The sequence below is a fragment of the Strix uralensis genome, chromosome 2, assembly GCF_047716275.1.
Source record: "Strix uralensis isolate ZFMK-TIS-50842 chromosome 2, bStrUra1, whole genome shotgun sequence".
Lineage (NCBI taxonomy): Eukaryota > Metazoa > Chordata > Aves > Strigiformes > Strigidae > Strix > Strix uralensis.
In genome coordinates, this window is record NC_133973.1 from 8,010,174 (window position 1) to 8,033,773 (window position 23,600).

Here is a 23,600-nt window from a genome sequence, read left to right on the forward strand (position 1 = left end):
TGGAGGGGTAACCGCTGTGAGGAAGCGCAGGGTGGTGAGCCCTGGGTGTAGGAGCATGGCTGCTGGGAACCCTTTGCGGTGGAGGAAAGCCCATCACAGAGGGAAGCGTGTGAGGTGGCCTGAGGAGGAGGAGCCTGACTGCAGCACAGAGATGGCAGCTCTCGCTGTGTGCAGAGTGATGTGGAGAGAAGGGTGCTCCAAAGGTCCCGAAAAACACTGAAAACTGGTTTCTACAACCAGAGTAAGTGTTTCTAACAGGCTGCTGGTGCACAACTGTAGTTTGGTGCCTCAGGGCACTGGGGTCAGCGTGACCAGAGCAGTGGTGACTCAGTAGGGACATGGACTGTTTTGCTGATTAAGGATACCAATTAAACTCAGACACCAGAGTGAAAAGAGCAGGCGTATTTTACTGGGGATAACTAAATAATGTAACAGAGTAATACAGAAAACATGCAGTAAAAAAAGACAGAATAATGCACTTAAAGCAAACAAATAGGAAAATACAGGGTAATGCATCAAATCATTACTGTATGAGAGAGAGAATAGTAATTAAGAAAGATCCATCACCACTTGCATACGTTACCATCATCCAGACCCGCAGGCGCTGGACAGCCCCGGTTGCAGCGAGGATTTGCAGAGCCTTTCCCGGCACATGGGAAGTCCTACGCGGTGTGTCCATCTGTAGGTGAGGCATCCAAAGTCGCTGTGAGCGGGTCCAGCCTTAGGTACCAAAAATCAGCAAGCCAGAATAACTTCCACCTTTGTTTTGAGCGGAAATATCTGATTTCATCCTCCTGTTGGATTCCACCCAAAGCCTGGCCAGGGCTCGGGGGGGGAAAACCAAGGGAGTTTCTAACAAAGCCAAATACTTGGGTTCTCAGCCTTGAACGAGGCTGAGCAAGGAGAGTTGGATACATTCTCTCAGCATTTCATCCTCACTACTGATTATATTCTAAGTTACATCTTTCACTAGTGAGCATACATACTTCGTTAACGACTACATACTAAGTTAGCAGCTTCGGCTCGGGGCCTGTTGTTCAGGCTTCAATACTTCAACACCTTGGCACTTTTTACATCAGCATAGGTGGTTTGTTATAACCTATCACCATACCTACTAGCACAACAGTTATCAGTTATAAAATATACAGGATTCATCTGTAGGTCAGCTCTGGCTTGGGCCTGTTGTCCAAGCCTTAGCACTTCAACTGTGCCCGAGGCTGCCAGCAGCGGGCGGGCAGGATCACTCGGGGCTTGGCCACAGAGCTAGGCAAGAGCCCAGGAGAGTGACCTACATAGAAAAAAACAGACGGGAGCTGAGCATTGATCTTGGTGCTTTGAGGAGAATACAGAGGCATGAAAGCACTCATTTAATGAGGAATAAACTCATAGAAAATAATTTCTGCATCAGCAGGAATGCCAGATCTTGATTTTCTTCTTTTTGTCTGCTTTCTGGCAGGACCACAGTTCTGTGGAGTGGAAAAACTGCCAGATTCTCACTGCAAATTGTAATGGTTGGATCTTAAACAGGTTGCTTGTTGGGAAAAATGTCTCGTGGCAGATGTGACAGCCCAAGGGAGGCTGCTGCAGCTCCATTTCCCCAGCCCCAACCAGTAGCCAGGCTGAGCTTGTATTTATTTCCAGCAGGCACCCACACATAAACACACACATACACCACATATATACGTATACACTCACATGAACACAGCACCAGCAGCCTCATCCCACCCCCTTCTCTGGCTGACCAGGATGGAGGTGCACTAGTAAGCATGGATATATACATATATGTGTGTATTTTTATATATATATATACACATACACACACGTATGTGCAGTGTGGCTCCCTCCAGCAGCTGGGCTCAGGCAGTCTGCCCAGTAGCTGCCCCTCAGCCTCTCCAGTCTCCCCCGGTCCCCCAGTAGCCAGCTCCCCCATGATGGTCTCACCCCCAGGGACCCCCAGGCCCTCCAGCCTCTTTGGCAGCTGCCAGGACTCCCCCAGTCCCCCCAGCAGCCGTCTCCTCCCTCACAGCCCCCTCGCAGCCCCCAGGCCCCCTTGATGGCTGCTTCAGCTGCACCCTCGATGCCACTCACCCACTCGCCCCCATGCCCGGTGCTGCCCCACAGGCACAAGTCCCTGCCGCTGGCACCCAGACCCCCCACACACCCCTGCACATGGTAACGAGAGTCCCTCACCCCGGGAAAAGTGCGGGAGGAGTTTGATGAGAAGACGGGACAGGCTGAAGCGCAGGGCGTGGCCAGACAAACCATCACAAACCAGTTACAGGCAACCAGCCTTTTTTATTCCCGTATCCCTCTGTTCGCTCACACTTGATCTTCCACAAATCTCCTCCTTTTCCCACCTTTTGTTCCTCCCCTAAACATCCTCGAATGAGTCCTGTGCAATCCCCAAACGCTCTTCCCCTGCACCCTATTGTGTGTCCCACACCCCTGTACGCAGCAACCTCCCCTCAGCCCTAAAGGTGCTCTGGGGCTGAGGTTCCCCTGGGAGGGGCCCGGACAGGGTGTCCCTTCCTCTGTCTGTAATTTGGGTCCCCGCTTGCCATCGTGCCCCTGTGCTCCTTGAGATGGGCCTTGGGTGGGCCTGGGAGCAGCCCGGCAGGGTGCTGGCTGGGATCCCCCTCCTGCCCTCGTCTCCCTGTCCTCTGTGGGTGTGCAGGTGAGTTTTTAGCACATAACCTCCTTATTGATCCATAGAGTTAGGTTGGGGATCTATTTCTTTTTTATATATAAGACCTAAATAAAGTTTGTCTCTTTTAAAGATTTGGGTTTCCTTGCATAATTTCTCTTGTTTCTTCTAAGTTCTTCAGTCATCTAGAAACAAGACAATCAAGCTATATGTTCCTGTTTTAAGACCATATAAAATGTGTGCATAGAGGCACACACAACTTCTACCAGTCCATTCTTCAGCATAAAGGGATGAGGGCTGGGAAGAAGAGCATGTTGTCGCTTTTCCTCCAGCACCAATTTGCTGAAGGGCTCCTTTAAAGCCTTGGAAAGCAAAGGCAAGAGGAGCTGGTTATGTGCAGAGGGGGTTTTCTGCACCACTAACCACATCATATCCAGGTTAATGACCAGGGAGTGAATGCAGATGGGGCAAGTGTAGCACAGAAGCAGTTGGTGCAACAGAGTCAAGCGGGACGAGGCAGGGGAGGCGGGCGGCAGCTTGCCATGCAGCCCTGAACACGGAGGGATGCTTGGCAGTGGGGGTGACAGCTGGCACACGCGCTGCAAGAGCGTGAGACTCGTGTCTGACGTTTGTGTGTCCAGCTCAGCTTATCTAACACTGACACTGCCCTGGGGGGCTGCAAAGGAGCAAAGTGCACCAGAAGGAAAGGGAGCAGGGCCTTGGACTTTGGTATTAACTGCAAAACACTGGCAGCCGTCAGCTCCAAGCAGCGTTCTCAGCCAGTAAACACCCAGCTCTGCTCAGCCCCTCACCCATGGGTGCCAAAGCTGGGCTGGCACCAATGGCTTCTGCTGGACCCTGGCAGCCGCAGCCTGTCCCGGCTCCCCCGCCTGAAGGGTAGGACTGAAGCAGCATCACCTGCAGTGGGTTGGAACATCGTACGCTAAAAGCCACTTCCTGGACTCTAGGAGATTTTGTCGTGGGAGGTTTCATGCAGAGACCAAGCCTAATTCTGCTCAACATGTTAATTAAACATTTACCAGAGGAGATGTCTTTCCTCAGAAACATTCACCACCTGAGTGACCACCATCCTGTGTGATCTGGCCTAACTTTGAAGCTGGCCCAGTTTTGAGCTGGGAGGGTGGACAGGATGACCTCCAGTAGTCCTTTCCCACCAATATGATCCTTCAATTTTCTGAATAATTGCAGATGTCACCCTGCTAGGAAGGGCTGGGAGCACTTGGGAAGGTTGAGTAGGATCACAGAGTGCTTCTGATGAAGGCGAGACATGCTCTGAGCTTTCCATGTGGAATACCAAAAATTACAGGCTGTTGCAGCCAGAGCAGCAGGCTAACACAAACTGTCAGCTGGGAGTATTACCAGCAGGATGATGAAGAAACCACGGGGAGCTTAGATGGCTGATGAATGGCAAATCAGCAGCGCTCGCCTTGCTGCAGGAAACTGAGCGTTAGCCGTGGGATGCACTAACCGGAATAGCCCATCTGAAATATGGGAAGTCTCTTTTTTGCGGGGTTTACTCGGAGCTGACGAGGCTCTGGATTTCACATTTGCCTTGTCGGAGCCAGCTGAAAGGTCCGCGATTACGGACCGAGGGTAACGCTGGCGAGAGAAGGGGTGTCTCTGGGAACACCAGGCCTGTGTGGCTGAGGCTGAAGCTGAGGCCCAAGATGCCTGCAGCGTCGCAAAGCACCGCCGCAAAGCGCCGCGCAGCGCCGTGCACCGCCGCAAAGCGCCGCCGGCGCGGGAAGCAGCAAGCCCCACTCCGCCCCGGCGCTGTCGTTCATAGCGGTTGCTATGGCAGCGGCGCCGGGCGCCGCCTCCCGCCCCTCCCCGGTTTCCATGGCAGCGGGGCGCCGCGGCCCGCGCAGCCCGGGGTGGTGGCGGCCGCCGGCGGGCCTGAGGGAGCTCCCGCGGCGGGGTGGGGAGCGGGGCCTGTGAGGATGGAGGGCGAAGAGCGGGACGGGGAGGATTACACCCTTCAGGAGGAGGGGGAGGAGGAGGAGGAGGAGGAGGCGGCGCGGTCGAAGCAGGAGGAGGAAGAACAGGTGAGGGAAGGGGCGTCAGCACCCGCTGGCAGAGGCTGGGCCAGCGCTGGCCGTGTGCTCTCTCCTTCTCCCCCAGGTGCTGGCCCCGCGTCCCCTGACGGAGGAGGACCTGAAGGAGGGCCTGTCCCTCCTCTGCAAGTCCGGCAACGGCCTGGCCCACGCCTACGTGAAATTTGAAGCCAAATCCAAGTGAGTGTGCAACACCTGCCCCAGGAGGAGGCCTCTTCCTCCTCCTCCCTGGACATCTGTGTAGCCACGGAGCAGCTGCGCCACAAGGCCACTGGTGACCAAGCATGTGGGGCAGAGCGTTTCCAGGCCATGTTCTATGGCTGGCTGGCTTCCGGCCTGTGCCACAGCATAGCTTGTCCATCCTCAGCCCTGAGCTGGGGACTGCCTCTGCTGTAGCCAGATGCACTAGTGGGAACATCAGTGACCCCCTAGGTTGAGGGAAGCCTGCCCATCGCTCTGGACTGTGCTGTCCTAGGGAGACCTGAACAGGGTGACCTCCCCACAGTACTTTTGAGAAATATCCATTAGGCATCTCTCCTGTTAGCTGCTAACCTTTAAGGTATGCACTTGTAAGTACAGTGCCACAATGGCCTGAGGACAGTTTGGAGCCTCAGTCCCATCAGTGCACCCAAACAACCCTAGACCTAACAGTCTTCTCAGTGAGACTATGTCTTTCACGAGCCTCACAGGTATCTTGACTGGCTTTTTCCCACTAGGAGAGTCCTTCCACATAGTCTTTGGTATTACCACTACTGTGTAACAGACCCATCCCCCAGATTTACCCTCTTTCCTGCTCTGGTTCTGCCCCCTCCTGACAGCTACAGCTCAATGGGAAGTACTCCCTGTGCCAGAAAAGCAGGTCCACTCCTTAGCATTTGGCCTTGCTTACAGATTGTCCTTATCACCTGCCTTTTTCCTCTTTCTCTCCAGCAAGGCTTCCTAGGACAGCAGGGAAGTGGGAGAGGAGGATGCCCTCCCAGTACTAGTGAGGAGGAAACTGGAAGCTTGTAGCAGGGGGAAATATGAGAGATGTTTTATTCATGTCCTCCCTCCCACAGGGATTTGACGGACATCAGCCTCCTCGAAAGATTCATTCACCTGCGGTATGTGGATTTATCAGAGAACAAGCTGCAAGATTTGTCTCCGCTGAGCAGCCTAACACACCTGCTTTGGCTGAAGGTGGATGGGAATCTGCTTAGCAGTGCCTGCATGCAGGAGCTGCCCTACCTCCAGATCATCAGCTTTACTCACAACCGCATCAAGGATATGGAGGGTATTACTCACCCCCGCTTAGCCAACCTCAGCCTGAAAGGTGATACAGACCACCTCTCCTCATTCTTGTGCACACAGGACGCTTTCTTAGGGTGGGATTAACTCACGTTGTTTCTTCCTCCTCTGGCACTCAGGAAATAAAATCCAGACAGCGCTGGGTCTGAGTCATGGCCAATTGTTCAGCCTGCAAATCCTGGAGCTGCGAGGAAACAAGCTAGAGAGCACAGCAGGGCTCAATCTTCCCAAGCTCAAGAACCTCTATCTGGTAAGGGGTCAGCCAGCTCGCTGTCAGTGGAAGGAAGGGAAATGCTGCCCCTTTCAAAGCAGCATAATTTTCATGCTAGCCCCTTCAGTTCAATCTTCTCAACCCAAGAAAGGAAGAGATTTCAGAGAGCTAAGGAGATAAAATCCTGTCTTTGGGCTAGCTCCTATGCTGTCTGCCTAGATGGTGCAAAGGGAATAGCCACTGACCAGTAATTCCTCTGCAGAGAGTGGGGGAGTTGGCAGCTCTCAGTGTGTCAGGTTCTTCCCTCCCAGCCTCCCACGGGAGAGTGGTATCCTCTTCTAGCGGTGCTAGGCAAACCTGTTTTCTGTGTGTCCCGGGACCCCCAGGGGTCAGTGGGGAAAGCAACAGCTTTGCTCTGGCTGAGAGCACGGGGTGCTGCCTCCTTCTCTCTGATGGGCCTAATCAAATACTGGTTTAAAACCAGCACAATTATATGATTCACACCTTCAGCTGCCAGAAAATAAACTGATTGTACATTGCAGTGAAACTAAGATAGGAGAAGCAATTTCCTAATACCATAAACAATTGCTTCAGGGAACATTTACTCCCAGAGATGCAAGTGAAGAAAGTATGTAGGGCTTAGTCCCATGCATCGCACAGTGCTACAGCTTGCAAAGACTGGATAGGTGGCCTGAGTCACTACCTCTTAAAAAGCAATTAAAGATGATAAAGGCTTTGAAAAGCTATATGGTTTCTTTTCATCAAGACTCCCTGGCAGAAAAAAACAGGAAGATTGCTTGCTGAGATTGCCTGCAATTTTCTGGTAGGAAACTGAGATTTTAGGACTAGAGGTGCTGGAAGAAGGGATAAAGTGGATAAGTCACTAGATACAATACAGAATTTCAAAGGAAAACCAGTCACTTTAGTGAATGATTGGAGGGAGGCAAACACAGCACCTATATTTAAAGAAGGTTTCTGGCATGACTGAGGAATTTCTGAGCTGCACACATGAAGCGGGCAAATGCAAGACATGATTATTAAAACTAGAACAACTGACTCATTTCTCATGAATCCTTGGGGCTTGAATTTCACAGAATCACAGAATCATCTCGGTTGGAAAAGACCTTGAAGATCATCCAGTCCAACCATTAACCTCACACTAACCGTTAAATTTGTCTCTCATGTCCACCTGCTCACTAAATAATTTTGGAGGGGCATCTCTACCAGTAGTGCTTTGCTTTCTGTATAAAGATTTTGGTATTACTTGAGCCATGGGTAAATGTAGCCAATGCCTCACGGACAGGTTGAAGAAAAAGGGTTCAATTTGAAGGACCTGAACCAAATTTGGTTAATGTATAACATAGTTGCAGATGAAATTTAGCATTAGAAAAGTTATACCTGCTGGCAGGAGGACTCCAAGCTGGCTGCGTACCATGTGGTACTTGTATCAGTTTGAGGATCGCTGCTGTCTGTAGGGCTGTGTCGGTTCCTGGTCATGCAGCAGTGGTGACCAAGTGACAGAGCAAGACCAGGTATGCAGGAAGGGGAGAGGGAACTGTGGAGAACATATTATAGTGGCTTTTCATAAGAAATGGTGGCATCATGTCTGTGTGAAGAACTGGTATCTAAGGTAAGGTGATCATTAAATTAAAGGTATCATATGGAATGTTATTTGATTTAGGGGGGGAAAAAACAAAAAAAAATCCATTCTGCATTGTCCTGTCAGTGCTTGCAGGGCCAGAGCTGTTAAAACTGTTCACACTGAAGTAATGAAGAAACTGAGAGTGATGAAAGGTGACCGTTCATTCATTACCAGTGGTCTCTGAGCTCCCCACCCTGTTTCCCACACCAGCTCCTGATTTCCTCTGAGGTACAACGTACTAATCCTTCCTGACTGTTAAATCTGTTCACATGACCTTCGCTAAATCTCCAACTTCCCTCCCTTTGTCCTTGTGTTACCCTCTTTACTTGGCCCAGCTGGTCCAGACTCTCCTTTGTTCAGATTCCACTAAAATCCTCCTTTTCTACAAAATGTCCTTTTCCTGAGTGACCCAGTCCTGAACTGTTGTCCCACCAGTTCAGCCTGTGCCCCTTTTATTAGTCTCAGACATCGGCCACATCACTGCCTGGGTACCAACAAGGGACAGAGAGTGCAACGGCATCTTTCTCCCCATTTCCCATTCAGACATCTACGTCCTTAGAGACTGAGCCCCAAGCCGCAGTCGCCAGCAGAGCCCTGCTCAGCTCCAGGCTGGAGAATGTGCTGGGGAGGCTGTAGTTACCAGGCGTGTTCCAAACTTGACTGCACAAGGCAGTGAGCAGCCTGACCTGGCATCGGTGCTGGGCCCGGGGCTTGGGCAGAAGATTTCTAGTGGTCTTTTCCAGCTGAAATCCTGCTGTGAAACTATTGCTGAAATTTAGAGCTTCGTATTTCCCCATCTCATAACTCGCATCACAGGGAAGTGACTGAAATTCAATGATGGGGAATTCTGAGCTGATAGGATATGTTCTTCCTGCCATACAGTTGTCAGATTTGTTGCAAGGAGGTGCACCGATGGATGGATAACAACAGTTACACCTGGAAAAGCTTAATATTAAACCAGCCAACAACCCCCACCCCCCTGCAACCTCTCTCAGGAACACGCAGCCTGCTTCTGCTCCTAGAGTAGAAGAGGAGACTTCTTGGTGGTAGATTTCCCTCACAAGAGAAACAGATGACACCAGAAGATCCCTGGACTAGATGAACTATGTGACTGAGAGGGGCTGGTGATTCATCCTTTAAATACACTTGTTTCAGGCTCGGGTCTACGCTTTCCCCTCCACACTGTTGCTCTCTGAGGCCTTAGGGGCTCCAATTCGGCACTGCTGTGAAGGGGGGTGCTGTGCAGGCAGTATTCATCTGGGGTGGTTTTGTCTCGGTCACCAAGTGATGCTACAGGAAACACTTTTTCAGCAAACTTTTGGTCCTTGAATCTGAATACTTAGAAGCCATTTGGGCAAGACCCTTCAGGGAAGGCTGTGTTATGAGTGGTAGGGAGTCTGAAGGGTAGGAAGAGCTTTAAAGGCCAGAAATAACTGCTGTGTGTCATGCCCTTTTTCCATCTCTCTTCCTGCCTCCCTGATGCTCAGGCTCAGAACACCATTCAGAGCCTCGAAGGCCTCGAGGGCCTGGGGCAGCTGGCAGCTCTGCACCTGCGTGACAACCAGCTGGAGACCCTGGATGGATTCTGCAGCAGCATGAAGTGCCTGCAGTACCTCAATCTACGGTGCGTCCTCTCTGCTCTGTGTTGGGACCAGAGAGCCCTTCATCAGGCTGTACTCCTGTTTAGATCTTCAGGATTTTTCTGGTTTCTTTGGAAATTGAGTACCTGATGGGTATGGCTTGACCTTTACCATCCTTAACCAGTGTTCAGCACTCTGCTGTCTAGGAGTGTAACAGGCAGGGCCTTTCCTGAGCTTCTCAGAAAAGATCTGTCTCTTCAGTCACTCTCACACCCCACCTCATACTTTTTATTCACAGAATCACAGAATCATCTAGGTTAGAAAAGACCTTGAAGATCCTCCAGTCCAACCATTAACCTCACACTGACCGTTCCAACTCCACCAGATCCCTCAGCGCTGGGTCAACCCAACTCTTCAACCCCTCCAGGGATGGGGACTCCCCCCATGCCCTGGGCAGCCCATTCCAACACCCAACAACCCCTTCTGGAAAGAAATACTTCCTAAGAGCCAGTCTGAGCCTGCCCTGGCGCAGCTTGAGGCCATTCCCTCTTGTCCTGGTGCTGGTTCCTTGGCTCAAGAGACTCATCCCCCCTCCCTGCACCCTCCTTTCAGGTAGTTGTAGAGGGCGATGAGGTCTCCCCTCAGCCTCCTCTTCTCCAGACTAAACCCCCCCAGTTCCCTCAGCCGCTCCCCATCAGACCTGTGCTCCAGACCCTGCACCAGCTTCGTTGCCCTTCTCTGGACACGCTCGAGTCATTCAATGGCCTTTTTGGAGTGAGGGGCCCAAAACTGAACCCAGTAATCGAGGTGCAGCCTCACCAGTGCTGAGTCCAGGGGTAAGATCCCTTCCCTGTCCCTGCTGGCCACGCTATTTCTGATCCTTGCCATAACTCCTTTGGATCCCTGTTATCGTGTCCTCTGTGTCCTGGACATGACCCCAAGCCCCCTTTACTTCTCGTTATTTGCCATACAGGGCGATGGCGATACCACACAATTCAGTGGACTGTTTGAGCACAGAGAAATCCAGAGGAGATGTCATTTTTGTCCCTCAGGCTGGGGAGCTGCAGAGAGATCTGGATCTTAGATCACAGGTCTGTGGTCTAAGGTCTACTGTCTGCCATGCTGCTAAGTTTTGCTTTGTCTTGTCAGCTTACTGCTCTGAAGGGATCTCACTACTTGCACGTGTCTCTTTCCTCTGCTCTCTGTGCTTCCTCTTCTTCAGGAACAATGGGATCAGCAGCCTTCAGGAGGTGGCAAAACTGCAGGTCCTCCCCATGCTGCAGTCACTGGTGCTGCTGGACAACCCGTGCTGTGATGAACCCGACTACCGGCTGGAGGTCCTGGTCCTGCTGCCACACCTGCAACGCCTCGACAAGGAATTATTTGAGCAAGATGAACGGGCAGAGGCGAATAAAATCCGTCAGGAAAGGCAGGAAGAAGAAAAGGTGAGAACACCACGGCGGGGGGAGCAGAAGGAAGTGAAGGGGAAGAGAGAGGATCAGACGTGCTGATCAAGCCTCTTCTCCTCTAGATTACACGAGGGGAAGGCTGAGGGAGGTCAGTCCCAAGGGCAGAGTAGACTGAAACAGAGACCAGGCCTCGCAACCTGATTGTGATGGCCAGCGTTGCAACCCTACTGCCATTCTCGACCCCCAAAGTGAGTGGTGAAAGGGGAAAAAAAGTCAGGCATGGAGTCATTTGCCTTCTCCCTCTTTCCTTCTTCAGGAAATGGAAGGATCTCTCCACGGCGATGTGGCTGAGTGACCCCTGGTTTTAATACCTGTTCCCAGAGCCAGTCAAGATTTTGAGATGCCTTTCCCCGCACGTGTGGCTGGGGAAGTGAGAGCCATAGGCACCAGAGCCACCTTCACCTCATTTTGCCCCTGGAGAAAAGAGGAGGGGCTACCGACCGTGGTCCTGGAAGCTGCCTTGAGGTACTGCGGTGTTTTTGCAGTCACTACACTCCTGTGCTCTATTCTCAGTGTGCCCGAGAGGGAAAAAGGGAAAGGGAGAGTTACAGGTTCTGTGGTTTGATTTACAGCTCCCCAAAATCCTACAAGATTTTCTGATTTGAATAAAAATAATTAATGAACCTGGAGTGACTGGAATTGTTTATCCTGCACACCCACTCCTATTCCCTGGCTCTCTCACCCTCGTCTGTGTCTATCCCCTGTCTGTCTGTCTGTCTGTCTGTCTCTCTCTCTCCATCCTCTACGTGCTGTTTGCAAAGCTTTGCTAAACCCTGACTCATCGCAGCTCCGGGTCACATGCTGCTGTCCCGGCCCTATCAGGGGCGTCTCCATCCTGCTGCCGCCGCCGCCGTTGGCTTAGAGGACACATCATCTCCCCTTGAGGTCCCGCATCCCTCCTCGGCTTCGTCCTCTCTCCTTTCCACCGGCGCTTTCTCAGTCTCTCGTTCACCCCCGCCCTAGGAAGGTAAGTGCCAGCACCCACCATGTTCCTGCTGCCCACCCTGTGCCCCCCAAACCCCACACGCACTTTGGGGTCCCTGCGGAAAAGCAGCACGGTGAGCGGCATTAACAACTCAACTCCCCTCACGCCCTCCCTCCCTCCCCCTGCTCCTCCCACCTCTTTCTCCTCGCCCCCCTCCCACCCTTCTCACTTTTCTTTCATATTTTAATTTCAGGTACTCCCTCCTTCCTTCCCTACCCCTGGCGAGCATCATTTCAGATGCGAACCGAGGGAATTGCAGGAGTGGGGGGTGCAGCCAACAAATCTCGCTGGCGCTCCCAAGGGCATTGCCGGGAGGTGCTGCGGGATGGGGCTTTACCCTGGGGGAGCGGAGGGGGGCAGTGGGGAGGAGGCAAAGCTCAGTTTGGGCACTGCTGGGGAAAAGGACCCAGCCTCGGAGCAGACCAGCCCCCCCGCCCCCCTCCGGGTGTTGACAAAAACACTGGTCCCGGGGAGAGGGAGGGAGGGAGGGAGGGAGGGAGGGAGGAGAGGGGGTGTCTTCTAATCCGCACAGCCCCACAGCACCCAGGGGAGGGGGGGTGCAGCAGGCGGGAGGAGGTGACAGCCGAGCAAGCAAGAGCTGCAGCAGCCACGACACTGCAGCAGTGCGGGCTTCCTGGGAGCAGTGCCCAGCCCGGGGAAATGGCAGCAGCACCGGGGACTGGTGGTTGGAGCCTTGAGGGGAAAGGTCTTCGCCGTGCTGGGGGAACCGCTGCGGTGGGAACTCCACCAAGACAGTGCCCTGGGGACACACAGTGCCACAAAGCAGTGTCACCGCAGCGGTGCCGCTCTCCCGGGGTGCCCTGCCCAGCCCCTTGCTCAAGGGAGGCTGCCCAGCCTCCAGCCTGGCTCCTCTCTCCTCCTCCTCGCTGTGGCTCCTGGCTATGGCTCCGTCCCAATCCCTTATCCCGGCTTATCCGCCTCTGACCTCCTTTCAGGACAGTGCAGCTGATGTCAGGGATTTCAGGGTGGTTCTTTGCACTGCTCAAAGGAGGGCAAATACAGGGGGAACACGGGCCAGCAACACAAGTGGAGAAAAGGGTTTAAAGGACTAGAGGGGAGATGGGATCAAGTGATGGGGTGGGGCTGGCAAGGCCGTATTTGGGCTGGCAAGGCTGTATTTGGGGTTGTCATTTGGCTTCCTCGGAGCTGGCCCTGAGGGGCAGGTGGATATGGGCAGAGGGATGTGACCACGGGCAACATGACCACATAAGCAGAGAGGCATTGCATCTGGCACGGGTCTTGCTGTCAATGATCACTTTAATGTTCCTCTGGCCCCCGTGGAGGCTGCTGGGGCATGGCCAGGGCACTGCTGCAAAGGAAGCTCACGGCTGCACGGGCACGGCTCTGGAGGAAGTTCCCGTGGCGTGTGCCAGATGGAGTGAGGAGCACTGCCAGAGCGGCTGATGGGGGATCCCAGCCCAGATGGACATGGTGGAGGGCCCTGCACAGGCTCCAGAGAGCCCTGGTGTCCCTGCCTGAAACTCCCCAGTACAGGAAGCTCTTGCTTGAAACTTCAGAGCAACCTGATTTCCTCACGCTCGTGTGATTTCCACCCACCCCTGGCAATGGGGTCGAGAGCCAACTCTGGCTTCCCCCAGACTGTTTCTCAGCTCCCCTCAGTGCTGTGACGTGCTCTTTGCAGCACTCCCCCTCACCGCTCAGCCCCCCACACCATGCAGAGCCCCTGTGCTGCCCGTACCCCTGCCAGATGCTCACACGCACCACGACGGCGTGGTTCTGGCTGGGGCCCCGTGCTTGCCCTGTGCCCGGCCTCTGCGCTGAGCTTTGCGTGGGTCTGGCCCTGCTCAGGGTTGAGTGAATCATCTGGGGGAGGAAAACCTGGCAGGGCTGGGGGCGTGGGGTGACACGCACCTCGCTGCTGCTCCCTCTCCGGGGGGGGACGCAGCTCCCCAGCATCATACAGCCCCATGGCCAGGGGAATAAGAAGGTGGGATGGGGAGAGGGGGGTAGTTATTTTGGACCCCCTAGGGAGCAAATTTCAGCAAGAGAAGCTTTCAAATGTCTGTCCTCACCCACCAGCCTGTTTTCCACTTCAGGTTTAACCAGGTGCCCCAAAATGTCAGGTTTCCTCATCTGACAGAGACGCCTCCCAGTCTCATCTGCTTCCCCATCTCAGGCGCGGAGCAGAGGGCTGGGAGCTGGGTCCAGCCCCTGTGTCCAGGCAGAGCTGGGTCCCCCCTCCCTTCAGAACCCTTTCTCCCGTGTCAGAGGCACCGCAGCCCTCAGCAAGATAGCTCCTCGGGCTGCTGGCCTCCTCCGTGCTCCCGTCGCCTCAGCACAGCCTGACCCAGCAGCTCACTGGGGTGATGGGAAAGCTGAGCTGGGTGCTCGCCTGGGGTGGATGTGGCTGGGGGTCTGCGGGAGCTGGGCTGGGGAGCTCCCCTCCGCCATGGGCTGGAGAGGGGCTGAGGGTCACCACAGACCCGCCATCTCCCTGCCCTGGCTGGTTGTGCCCCAGGCAGCCGCTGCTCGGCTGGCTCCCTGCCCGCTGCGTATGGATGTGGCAGCCGCTCACTGCCTGGCCCTGGCAGGGACCGTCCTCGCCTCCCGGCAAGGGGACAGGAGATGCTGGGAGCTGGTGTTCTGTCCTTGGGGCCGGGGCCGGGGGCACCTCCCGACTGCACCAGCTGATCCCTCTCTCCCTCTCTGCTGGCCGTGGGTGCTGTCTCACCCTCCCCAGCTCTACCACCCGGGCTTGTATCAGGAGCCATGAGAAGGGGCAGTGCTCATCCGTGGCAGAGGGAGAGAGAGCTCCCAGTTTATCTGCAGCAAAGGGATGGAATAAATTCAAATAGATAACCAGTTCCTGGACAACATGTGGGTACATTCCCACAATCTGGGTTTTAATAGTAATTTCTAAATTTCCTTGAGCCAGTAGTTTTAGCTCCAGCTCCTAAGGTCGCTCTTTCTTGAGCTCCCTTCTCTCTGTTAGTGTCTTGTCTAGACATTAGGTGAGCAGCACATCCTGGGGCCTCTCAGAACTGAATGTGTCCTGGTCCTGTCCTCTCCTCTTCACAGACTCATCATGGCAGTCGAGAGGATCCACGCCCGCGAGATCCTGGACTCCCGTGGGAACCCCACTGTTGAGGTGGACCTGTACACACAGAAAGGTACATGGATGAGGACGAGAGATGGAGGGGAGGTCCTGCCCACCCCGGCAGAGCGCGCACTGCATGGTGGCCTGGCACGCTCTGCCGAGAGCATTCTTCTCCAGTGAACCCCTAGCAGACAGCAAGCCAGGGGAAGAGGCAGAGACCTAAACTCTGGTTGAGTATCTGACTTGAGCCGTGTGCCTGTTGGTAGCAGGGATAGAAAGTTTCATTAACATAAATATATTTACCTTCTTGTTATATCCCCACAATGCCCTGCTGCAGCTGTGCTTGTAGTTCTGGGACACGGTACAAGCTTGGAAACACATCCATGCTCATGAGATGTGAGAAGGTTTGTCCCCAAGATCTCCGGGCAGGCATGTACATGCATGTGTCTCAACTGGAAGAGCTGCATCTGCGCTGGGCCCAAAGCAAGGTGTGCCGAGGGGTGAGGAGCAGTGAGGCGCCAGAGCGGGCACCCGACCAGTCTCTTCCTTCTCCACCGAGGCAGAAACCCAGCCCCAGTCTGAGGAGGAGGAAGCCACTGGTGGCTGTGGGTCAGGATGCCTCTGGAACCAGGAGGAGGGCTGAGGAGCCAGACTTCCACCCATCATCTGTAGTTCTGGGATCAGGGTGGACCTCTGGGTACCTGAGATTCCGGTTTCTCAGTCTGGAAGCCCTGGATGCATTTATTTCTGCCACCCTGGTGCTCCACCTCCGAGAAGACCAGCCATGAGCAGCCAGCCAGCGGGGCTGTCTGTTTGCACAAGCAGTTGCCACCTCCTTTCCCACAAAAGCAGGACAGTAGCAGGTGCATGAGGGTTTTCCTCCTCTTTTCACCCTCTGCTCATCTCACACCTGTGTTTTGCTGTTTCCCAGGCATGTTTCGAGCAGCGGTCCCCAGCGGTGCCTCCACCGGCATCTACGAAGCGCTGGAGCTGCGAGACAACGACAAGTCGCGTTTCCTCGGAAAAGGTGGGGAGATGCCTGCTCCGCACCCCATCCCCAAGGTTGCCTGCGCGTGGGGCTCCACCGGAGGGTACCACTTATCCGCTGGTGTGATGCGGATCTGTCCCACTGCCCTCAGGGAGACCACAGAGGCACAGACCTAGCGGAAAGTGAAAGATCAGGCCTTGATCTTCCCTTGCTGTCTCCTTCTCTCAGTCTCTCTATCGATCCTCTCCCTCCGTCTTTCCACTCTCTTCTTTGCCTCACCCTCTCTCTCTCCTTTTTTTCTCTGTCTCTTCCCTTCTTTAGGGGTCCTGCAGGCCGTGGATCATATCAACAGCACTGTCGCCCCAGCTCTCGTGGGCTCTGTAAGGATTTCTCTTTGTTCTCCCTTGTCCAATGCTTACTCTGGTCCATCTCTGTCTCCCGATCTCTGTTTCTGCCTCTCTTCATCTCACTGGGTTAATAGACATAGCAATGCTCTCTCTGAACCTGGGCACACCCCTCCCGCCCTCCATGCCTGTGTGTGTCCACAGCGATCTTTCCTCTGGGCAGAAAGGATTTAACGCTACCTGGTCCACCACAGCCTCTGCACCACCTAACTAGTCCCCTTGATGCTCCCTGTAGAGCTCTCTCCCTCTTTCAGATGTGCTCCTCCTCAAGCACCGAACCTCAGCCACACGTCTGTGGCCTCACACCCCAGCGTTCCTGGTGTGATGAGCAATGATTGTACTGTGCAAGGTCTGGCAGCCCCCGCAGCGCAGCCTTGCAGAGCGGCGGTGTCACATCTGCAACCTGTTTACACATGAAGACCTGGAGCCTGCTCTGAGGAGAGCTGAGCTGAAGCCACATGTTACACCTCGTGTAGCCTGTGGGGGGGGGTCTGGCTGAAAGCCCAGCTCTCTCCACCCCTGAAAAATACCCGGCCTGGTGGAGGGCTGCCTGTGTTGGGCCTAATCCTGCTCTCCACCTCAGTCCCGGGGACGGCTTCATCCAGTCTCCATCCGCTTGCTTGGGGTCGAGCATGTACTGTTGTTCTGCCTAGCTTCTGTGTGGCCACAGCACCACAAAGCTCTCTGGAAGCTGCCAAAAGGCTGGGTAAATCCCCGAGGGTTGTGTCCCCAGCAATCTGCGGCCTTACCTGGGCTGCAGCTGATCCCCTCTCCAGCGTGGGTACATCTACACTGCACTGCAGCAACGTCATCGTGGTTACCTAACCTGACGATATACCAAGGCACTAGTTTCCAGAGCTTTGTGTGTATATGTTCCCCCACAAGCTAAAAAGGTCCCTGTACCCCCAGCTTCTCCATCAATGCCTCCTTCCTTGCACACCAGACAGCTCTCCTCACCCTTCTCAGGAGCTGTTTCTTTCTTGCAGGAACTCTCTGTTGTGGATCAAGAGAAGATCGATAACCTGATGCTTGAGATGGACGGCACAGAGAACAAATGTAATTCATTCCTCTTTTTTTGGCCTGGGAAGTAAAGAGCATGGGAGGCTGCAGGGCTGGAGCGGGGGGCACTGTCAGAGCTGTGGTGAGCCTCAGGCTGGGCTGGCAAGGGCACCCGCTGGGCCGGAGGTCGCTGCCTCAGAAGCCCAACTTCTTGGTTTTGCCCACAGCCAAGTTTGGTGCCAATGCTATCCTGGGAGTTTCACTGGCCGTGTGCAAGGCGGGAGCTGCAGAGAAGGATGTCCCCCTGTACCGGCACATCGCGGACCTGGCCGGCAACTCTGATCTCATCCTTCCTGTGCCAGTAAGACTCCTTCGTCCTTGACATCCACCTTCAGAAACTCCAAAAGAAACCTCAAAGGGTGTGTTAGGAGGTAGAGGAGAAAGGGATTGTGGGACTGAAACATCAGCTGAGAGCACTGCACTCATCCAGGAGGCGAACCAAGGCCTGAGATTTGTCAGGTGTCAGAATGGAAAAGAGGGGCCTGAGGAGGGTATGGCAGAGGTTGTGGTGGGAGTTGACTGAGGATCTCACTCTTAGCACAAGAGCCAGAGGACATCACATGAATCCTCTGGGGCACAGTTCAAAACAAGGGCATATGGGTCTTCACAACGAGGGGTAGCTGCCCTGTGAACCTCCTTCACAAAGGGTGTTGTGGATGCTGAAATTTTCCCAGAGTCAAGAAGAGAAAGGTCCTGGGAGAGAGAGATTGACATAGCATTGCTGATCAACACATAGATAAACACAGCACAGATAATCACAGCTTGGGAGATCTCTGAGAGGGAAGCCAGTGGGAAAGTCCTCTCCAACCATTTGCTCCGAGCCGCTATTGGAAGGAAGACCCCGGGCTTATGTGCCTCATGTGTTGTAGCTGATGTGTTACTCTGTGGGATGTGGCATGAACAGGCATGGTGACTCATCTGAGAGCCGCCTCTAGGTGGTACCAAGACCAGTTCCTTCAGCTCTGATTCTCTCGTGGACTCTTCTAGGCTTTCAACGTGATCAATGGAGGTTCCCATGCAGGCAACAAACTGGCCATGCAGGAGTTCATGATCCTGCCCGTGGGAGCTGAAAGCTTCCGCGATGCCATGCGCATCGGGGCTGAAGTCTATCACAACCTCAAGAGTGTCATCAAGGAGAAGTATGGCAAAGATGCTACCAATGTGGGTGATGAGGGAGGCTTTGCCCCGAACATCCTGGAAAATAGTGAAGGTGAGAGCCCTGCAGAGATGGGGTGCCCCTGCCTGCAATGCTGTGGCTTCCCATACCCAGCTCACAGCATTCCCCAAAGGTTGGTTCAAAATAGGATGCCTCAGCGTCATTGACCTCCTGAGTTAGGGAATGGTTTCTAAGCTCCTTCTCCTTGGGGTGGCCTTGATCTGTCACAGCTTCTCCTCACAAACCTTTCACGCGTGTGCACACTTTTCCAAGGCCTTCCCACAGTTTGTCTCTGAGCTGTGGGATTGTATTTTAATTCCTCCTTGTCCCTTTGGACTTGGCCTCCACAGCTTCTTGGCATGTTTTTGTTGCGCTCTGGGCATCCTTCTACCTCTCCCATCACACTGTCAGACTACCAGTGGCTCTCATAACCCTCCCAGGGGAGGTTCCCACTGAAAGGCAGAGCTTTCTGCATGGGCTGACTCTCCTGACTGCAACTCTCCTCCTCCCAGCTCTGGAGCTCCTCAAGGAAGCTATCGACAAAGCGGGCTACACGGACAAGATTGTCATTGGTATGGATGTGGCAGCCTCCGAGTTCTACCGTGATGGCAAATATGACCTAGACTTCAAGTCTCCGGATGACCCAAGCCGCTACATTTCTGCAGATGAGTTGGGTGACCTCTACCAGAGCTTTGTACGTGACTATCCAGGTGAGCTGCTGTGCTTAGCAGTAGGGAACGAGCACTGATGTTGCACGCTTAACAGGTGCATCCCCTCTGTGGTTTTGGGGTGGGAAGGGAGGCAGCTTGGACTCATGTTTCTTCTGTTGTCCCTTCAGTGGTCTCCATTGAGGATCCCTTTGACCAAGATGACTGGGAGGCCTGGTCCAAGTTCACGGCCAATGTGGGGATTCAGATAGTGGGAGATGACCTGACAGTGACAAACCCCAAGCGCATCGAGCGAGCTGTTGAAGAGAAGGCCTGCAACTGCCTCCTGCTCAAAGTCAACCAGATTGGATCTGTCACAGAGGCCATCCAAGCGTAAGTCCAGCCCTCTGCCCTTGTTGTCCTGTGGTTGGTAATAAAGCACAGCAGGGTGTCACACTATCCATTGGACCAATAGACTTTCATCTCTACCAGGGTGTAGGGTGCTGAGGGTGGGAGGAGAGGGTGTCTGGATCCCACTCTGTGCAGGTGGTGCTTATAGGAGTGGGAGCTACCAACTGCATTTCTCAATCTTTGCAGCTGCAAGTTGGCCCAGGAGAACGGCTGGGGTGTGATGGTGAGCCACCGATCCGGGGAGACCGAAGACACCTTCATTGCTGATCTGGTTGTAGGACTGTGCACTGGGCAGGTAGGTGAGACCCAGGCCACACACAGGCCTGGAGGAAAGCAAAGGGGTATGAAGACAGAATCCCCTGCTCTGCCATGGGAAACCGGTGCAAGTCATAACGGTGTCTTACAGTGTTTGTTTTGGGGAATGCTTTACAGATAAAGACGGGTGCTCCCTGCAGGTCTGAACGCCTGGCTAAATACAACCAGCTCATGAGGTAAGGGTCTCCAGGGACAGGAATGCAGAAGAGAGAACGGGGGAGTGACTAATTGGGGTGGGAGAAGATGAAAGCCCAAGGGTAGATGGGGCTTGTGGGCAAAATGTTATGAAGACAAGGCACAGAGCTGACAGTAGGATCCCGAGAAGACCTCTGGAGCAGTCTCCTTCCCTCCTCCTCAGCATGAGGGTGCAGCCCCACGGGCACAGGAGCTGAGCTCCTCCAGCCCATGTCAGCTTCCCGCTGACGCACTGCCTCTCTGGCACCCCGGTGCCTCTGACGCTCCCTCACAGCAAGGGCCTGACGTGTGCTGTCTCTATCTCTCCCCTGCAGGATTGAGGAAGAGCTTGGCGATGAAGCACGCTTTGCTGGACACAACTTTCGCAACCCAAGTGTTCTTTGAACATTGTCCCCAGAGCACAGCCACCCTGCTGCTCCTTCCCACGTCACAGACTCTGAAGCCCCCTTCCCTCCACTGCTCCCTTTTTTGCTCTTTCTCCCCGCCTCCGCCACCCGGTTCCCTCTCACCTCAAACCCCCTCAAGTTCAGGTGTCCCTGGCTAGATGTACCCAGGTGAAGGATGAGAGAGAGGCCTACACCCTGTCCCTTGCTTTGGGGTCATAAGCATTTCTGGATCTAGGCATTGTGTGTCTTTTGTTTTCCGTGCAGGGCTGTGTCTGAGCCACGCTGTTCACGTGTTAGACTGCGGGAGCATGCTGCCTGGTGTGTTTCCCTTGTACGCCGAAGCATGTGCAGTGAACATATGTGCGTTGGCTGGTGTGTTTGGACAAGTGTCGCACCTGTAGCTGTGTCTGGACGAGTGTTGCCAGTGGCTCGCTCTCGTTGTGCATGTGTGTAGGTGTATCTGTACTGGCCTGCGGCACCCTCGTGCCCCAGGCACGTGTTTGCACTGAGCCCCGGTGGGACCCGGCCGTCCCCTCCTCCCACCCCGAGTGCTGCGCTGTGTTGGGCTGTGCTTGCCGGCAGCTTAGCGTTGAAGTGCACTGCTGTCCCTCTCTGGGTGTGCGTGTGTGTGCTGTCAGTCTCCAGGTCAGCACATAGTACTGTGGGGCAATATAAAAACACATCCGTAAACAAACCCATGCTCTCATTTGCTTCTCGTGCCCTTTTTCTCTCTGTTCCCTTCCCTCTTGCACTCCTTCACCCTCTCCTCCACCCATAATATCTGCTTCACCTTCTGGACAGCCCATGCTCAGCTGAGCAACAGACAAACTACAGATCCCTAAACTCAATTAAAATGTATTTCACACCTGAGTTGCCTGGCTTGGCCTGATGTTTCTCTCTACATGCCAGTGTTTGGGAATGGGGACATTTTGCCATCAAAGCAGGAGAGGCTTATGCAGAGAGCTAACCAAAACAAGCAGAGGGGACTGGCAAACCAAAGAAAAGGCCCAGGTACCCCCACCTCCTTTCACAGCCTTGTCCCACAGCCGGGCTGCTCTGGCGGCCACCCAGCTGGGAGACACAGAGGGGAAAGCAGGTGGGAAAGTGGGAACTGCCCCCACCATCTCCACCACACCACACCGCATGAAGATCTGCTGTGCAGGGGTTTGAATCGTGCCTTCCACCAACGTAAAGATATCAGGGTAGCCCACAGGCCAGCTGCCCACTGGACTCAAGTGATGGTAAACTTAAATTGCAGCTCTTTGGGAGAGAAGAAGTGGATCCTCCTCACCCGAAAGGGGCTTGCAGAGCAGTGGATGGAGGGGCAGGTGGGATGTCAGCCTCTCTCAGCTCCATCTTGTTTCACAGGGGCAACGCAGCAGTACTTGGAGAAAGTAGCCCATGCCCAGCAGGCTGAGTGCCAGCAAACCCCAGCGCCTGCTCGACAGCGTGATTCTGGACAGACTCACACTAAGGCAGGAGCTGGGGGGTGCTACTGTGAGAAACCCAACCCGAGCTATGGCAGAGAATAAACGATAAAACCACCCTGCCCACCATTATTGGTTCACGTCAGTAGCCCCTCCACGTACTTGGATATGCTCAAGTCCTGCAAATCTTCTCCACTACAGAAAGTTTCCAGACCCCCACTTAAGCCACAACACCCTGCCTTTGGTGATGAGCAAGCACAAGGGTTAAGACCAATGTTGCTCAGCAAGTCCCAAGCCCCCCCTCCCCGTGTCCTAATGCAGACTTTAAATCAAGAGACAACACTTTAAAATGTTGGCATTTCACCGCTGATTCTTTACTAAATAGCATAGAAAAGAGCGTAAGTTCAAGAAGGGAAGACAAAGGCTACAGCACACATGCCCAGAACAGAGAAGAGGGTGGGAGGGTGGATGTGAGGGTAGAGACAGGATTGGTTTCTAGGGGATCGCTAGTGAATACAGAACAAATCTCGGCGGCCGGAGTAGCTTGTGTCCCAGCTGCAGGCCCTGCTCTCTGTGAAGTGCCCCCCTCCGCCTCTCTGAGCAGCAGCGTGGCAGCGGAGTAGAGCTCACCCCACACTCAAAGCCTGCCCCTGAACCCCAGCGCATCCAGCTCCACGCCTCCTGCCCACGTGTGAGCGAACCCACGCCAGCCCGGGGGTGCTGGGAGGCACATGAGGCCGCTGCCGAGCATCGCCAACAAAGGAGGATGCTCCGGCAGCCGGCAGCCCACGGCCGGGAGGCAGCGGGGGGGCCGGGGGCTGAGGGCCGGGGGGCGGCGGGACCCAGGGCCACGGGTGGGGGACGGGGGGACGCGGCAGGGCCGCCGCTGCCTTCTGGGAGCTGTAGTCCGGGCTCTGCTCGGGGAACGCTCCATTTTGCCGTGCCGGAGCCCGCCCCTGCGCCGCGATATGCGGCCCCCGGCAGGGAGGGGCCCCCCTGCGCCCGCCGGAGGGGGGATGGGGGTGGGGGGAGCGGCCCCTCCCTGCCGGGGCGGCGAAGGGGGGGACCCACCGGTGGGTGGGATGCTCCGTGCGTGTCCCCCGCAGCGGTCCCCCGCACTCACGTCTCCCGTAAAAGCGTTTGTGCACGACAGCGCTGTTTTGGGGAAGGAAAGTGGATTTCGGGTGCGCGCGTGAGGGACAGGGAGCCGGCTGTTTTTTTCCAGTTGTACCTAACTGCTGTTTTCCTTTGTTTTAGGCGCTGGGATTTGGCAAATAGTATGGGTATTGCTTAGCGAGCGGGGCAGGATTTTTGAAAATAAAGTTTCCTAGCTTTCATATCACAGGAGCATCTCCCCTCTTCTCGCCCCCCCCTTTGTCTTTTTTGTGCAAAGAAGGAACTGAAGCACCCACGGTAGCCTGTGTTGCCCATTTAAGTGCGGCAGTGCCGTAACAGCAGCGAACCGGTATATATGTCCCTATGTTGTGGTAAGAATCTGTTAGTGAAGAATTATCGCCAGTGAGGTATTGCCACGTCCCTGTGTCAGGGAAGACACGTGAAAAAGCACTGAGGTGATGAGAATGCTTTGTGCCATAGCCTGCCTCACCTTGGTGCCTTTTCTAAATCAAAAGAGTTTGTCA

At 54.5% G+C, this 23,600-nt stretch overlaps 2 protein-coding genes across 2 annotated transcripts; both read left to right on the top strand.

The window, feature by feature from the left end:
- Positions 1-4,605: 4,605 nt before the first annotated feature.
- LRRC23 (leucine rich repeat containing 23) lies at positions 4,606-11,537 on the top strand. Its single transcript, XM_074860860.1, has 7 exons — positions 4,606-4,710; positions 4,787-4,899; positions 5,778-6,031; positions 6,126-6,256; positions 9,347-9,483; positions 10,662-10,884; positions 11,165-11,537. Exons 1-7 carry the CDS (start codon positions 4,606-4,608, stop codon positions 11,201-11,203), a joined length of 1,002 nt encoding a protein of 333 aa, XP_074716961.1. The 3' UTR covers positions 11,204-11,537.
- Positions 11,538-11,708: 171 nt separating this feature from the next.
- ENO2 (enolase 2) lies at positions 11,709-21,403 on the top strand. The gene is made up of 12 exons (XM_074854985.1): positions 11,709-11,875; positions 14,954-15,045; positions 15,904-15,999; positions 16,282-16,340; positions 17,351-17,420; positions 17,591-17,724; positions 18,411-18,633; positions 19,092-19,289; positions 19,418-19,619; positions 19,824-19,932; positions 20,070-20,128; positions 20,462-21,403. Exons 2-12 carry the CDS (start codon positions 14,961-14,963, stop codon positions 20,529-20,531), a joined length of 1,305 nt encoding a protein of 434 aa, XP_074711086.1. The 5' UTR covers positions 11,709-11,875; positions 14,954-14,960; the 3' UTR covers positions 20,532-21,403.
- Positions 21,404-23,600: the final 2,197 nt, after the last annotated feature.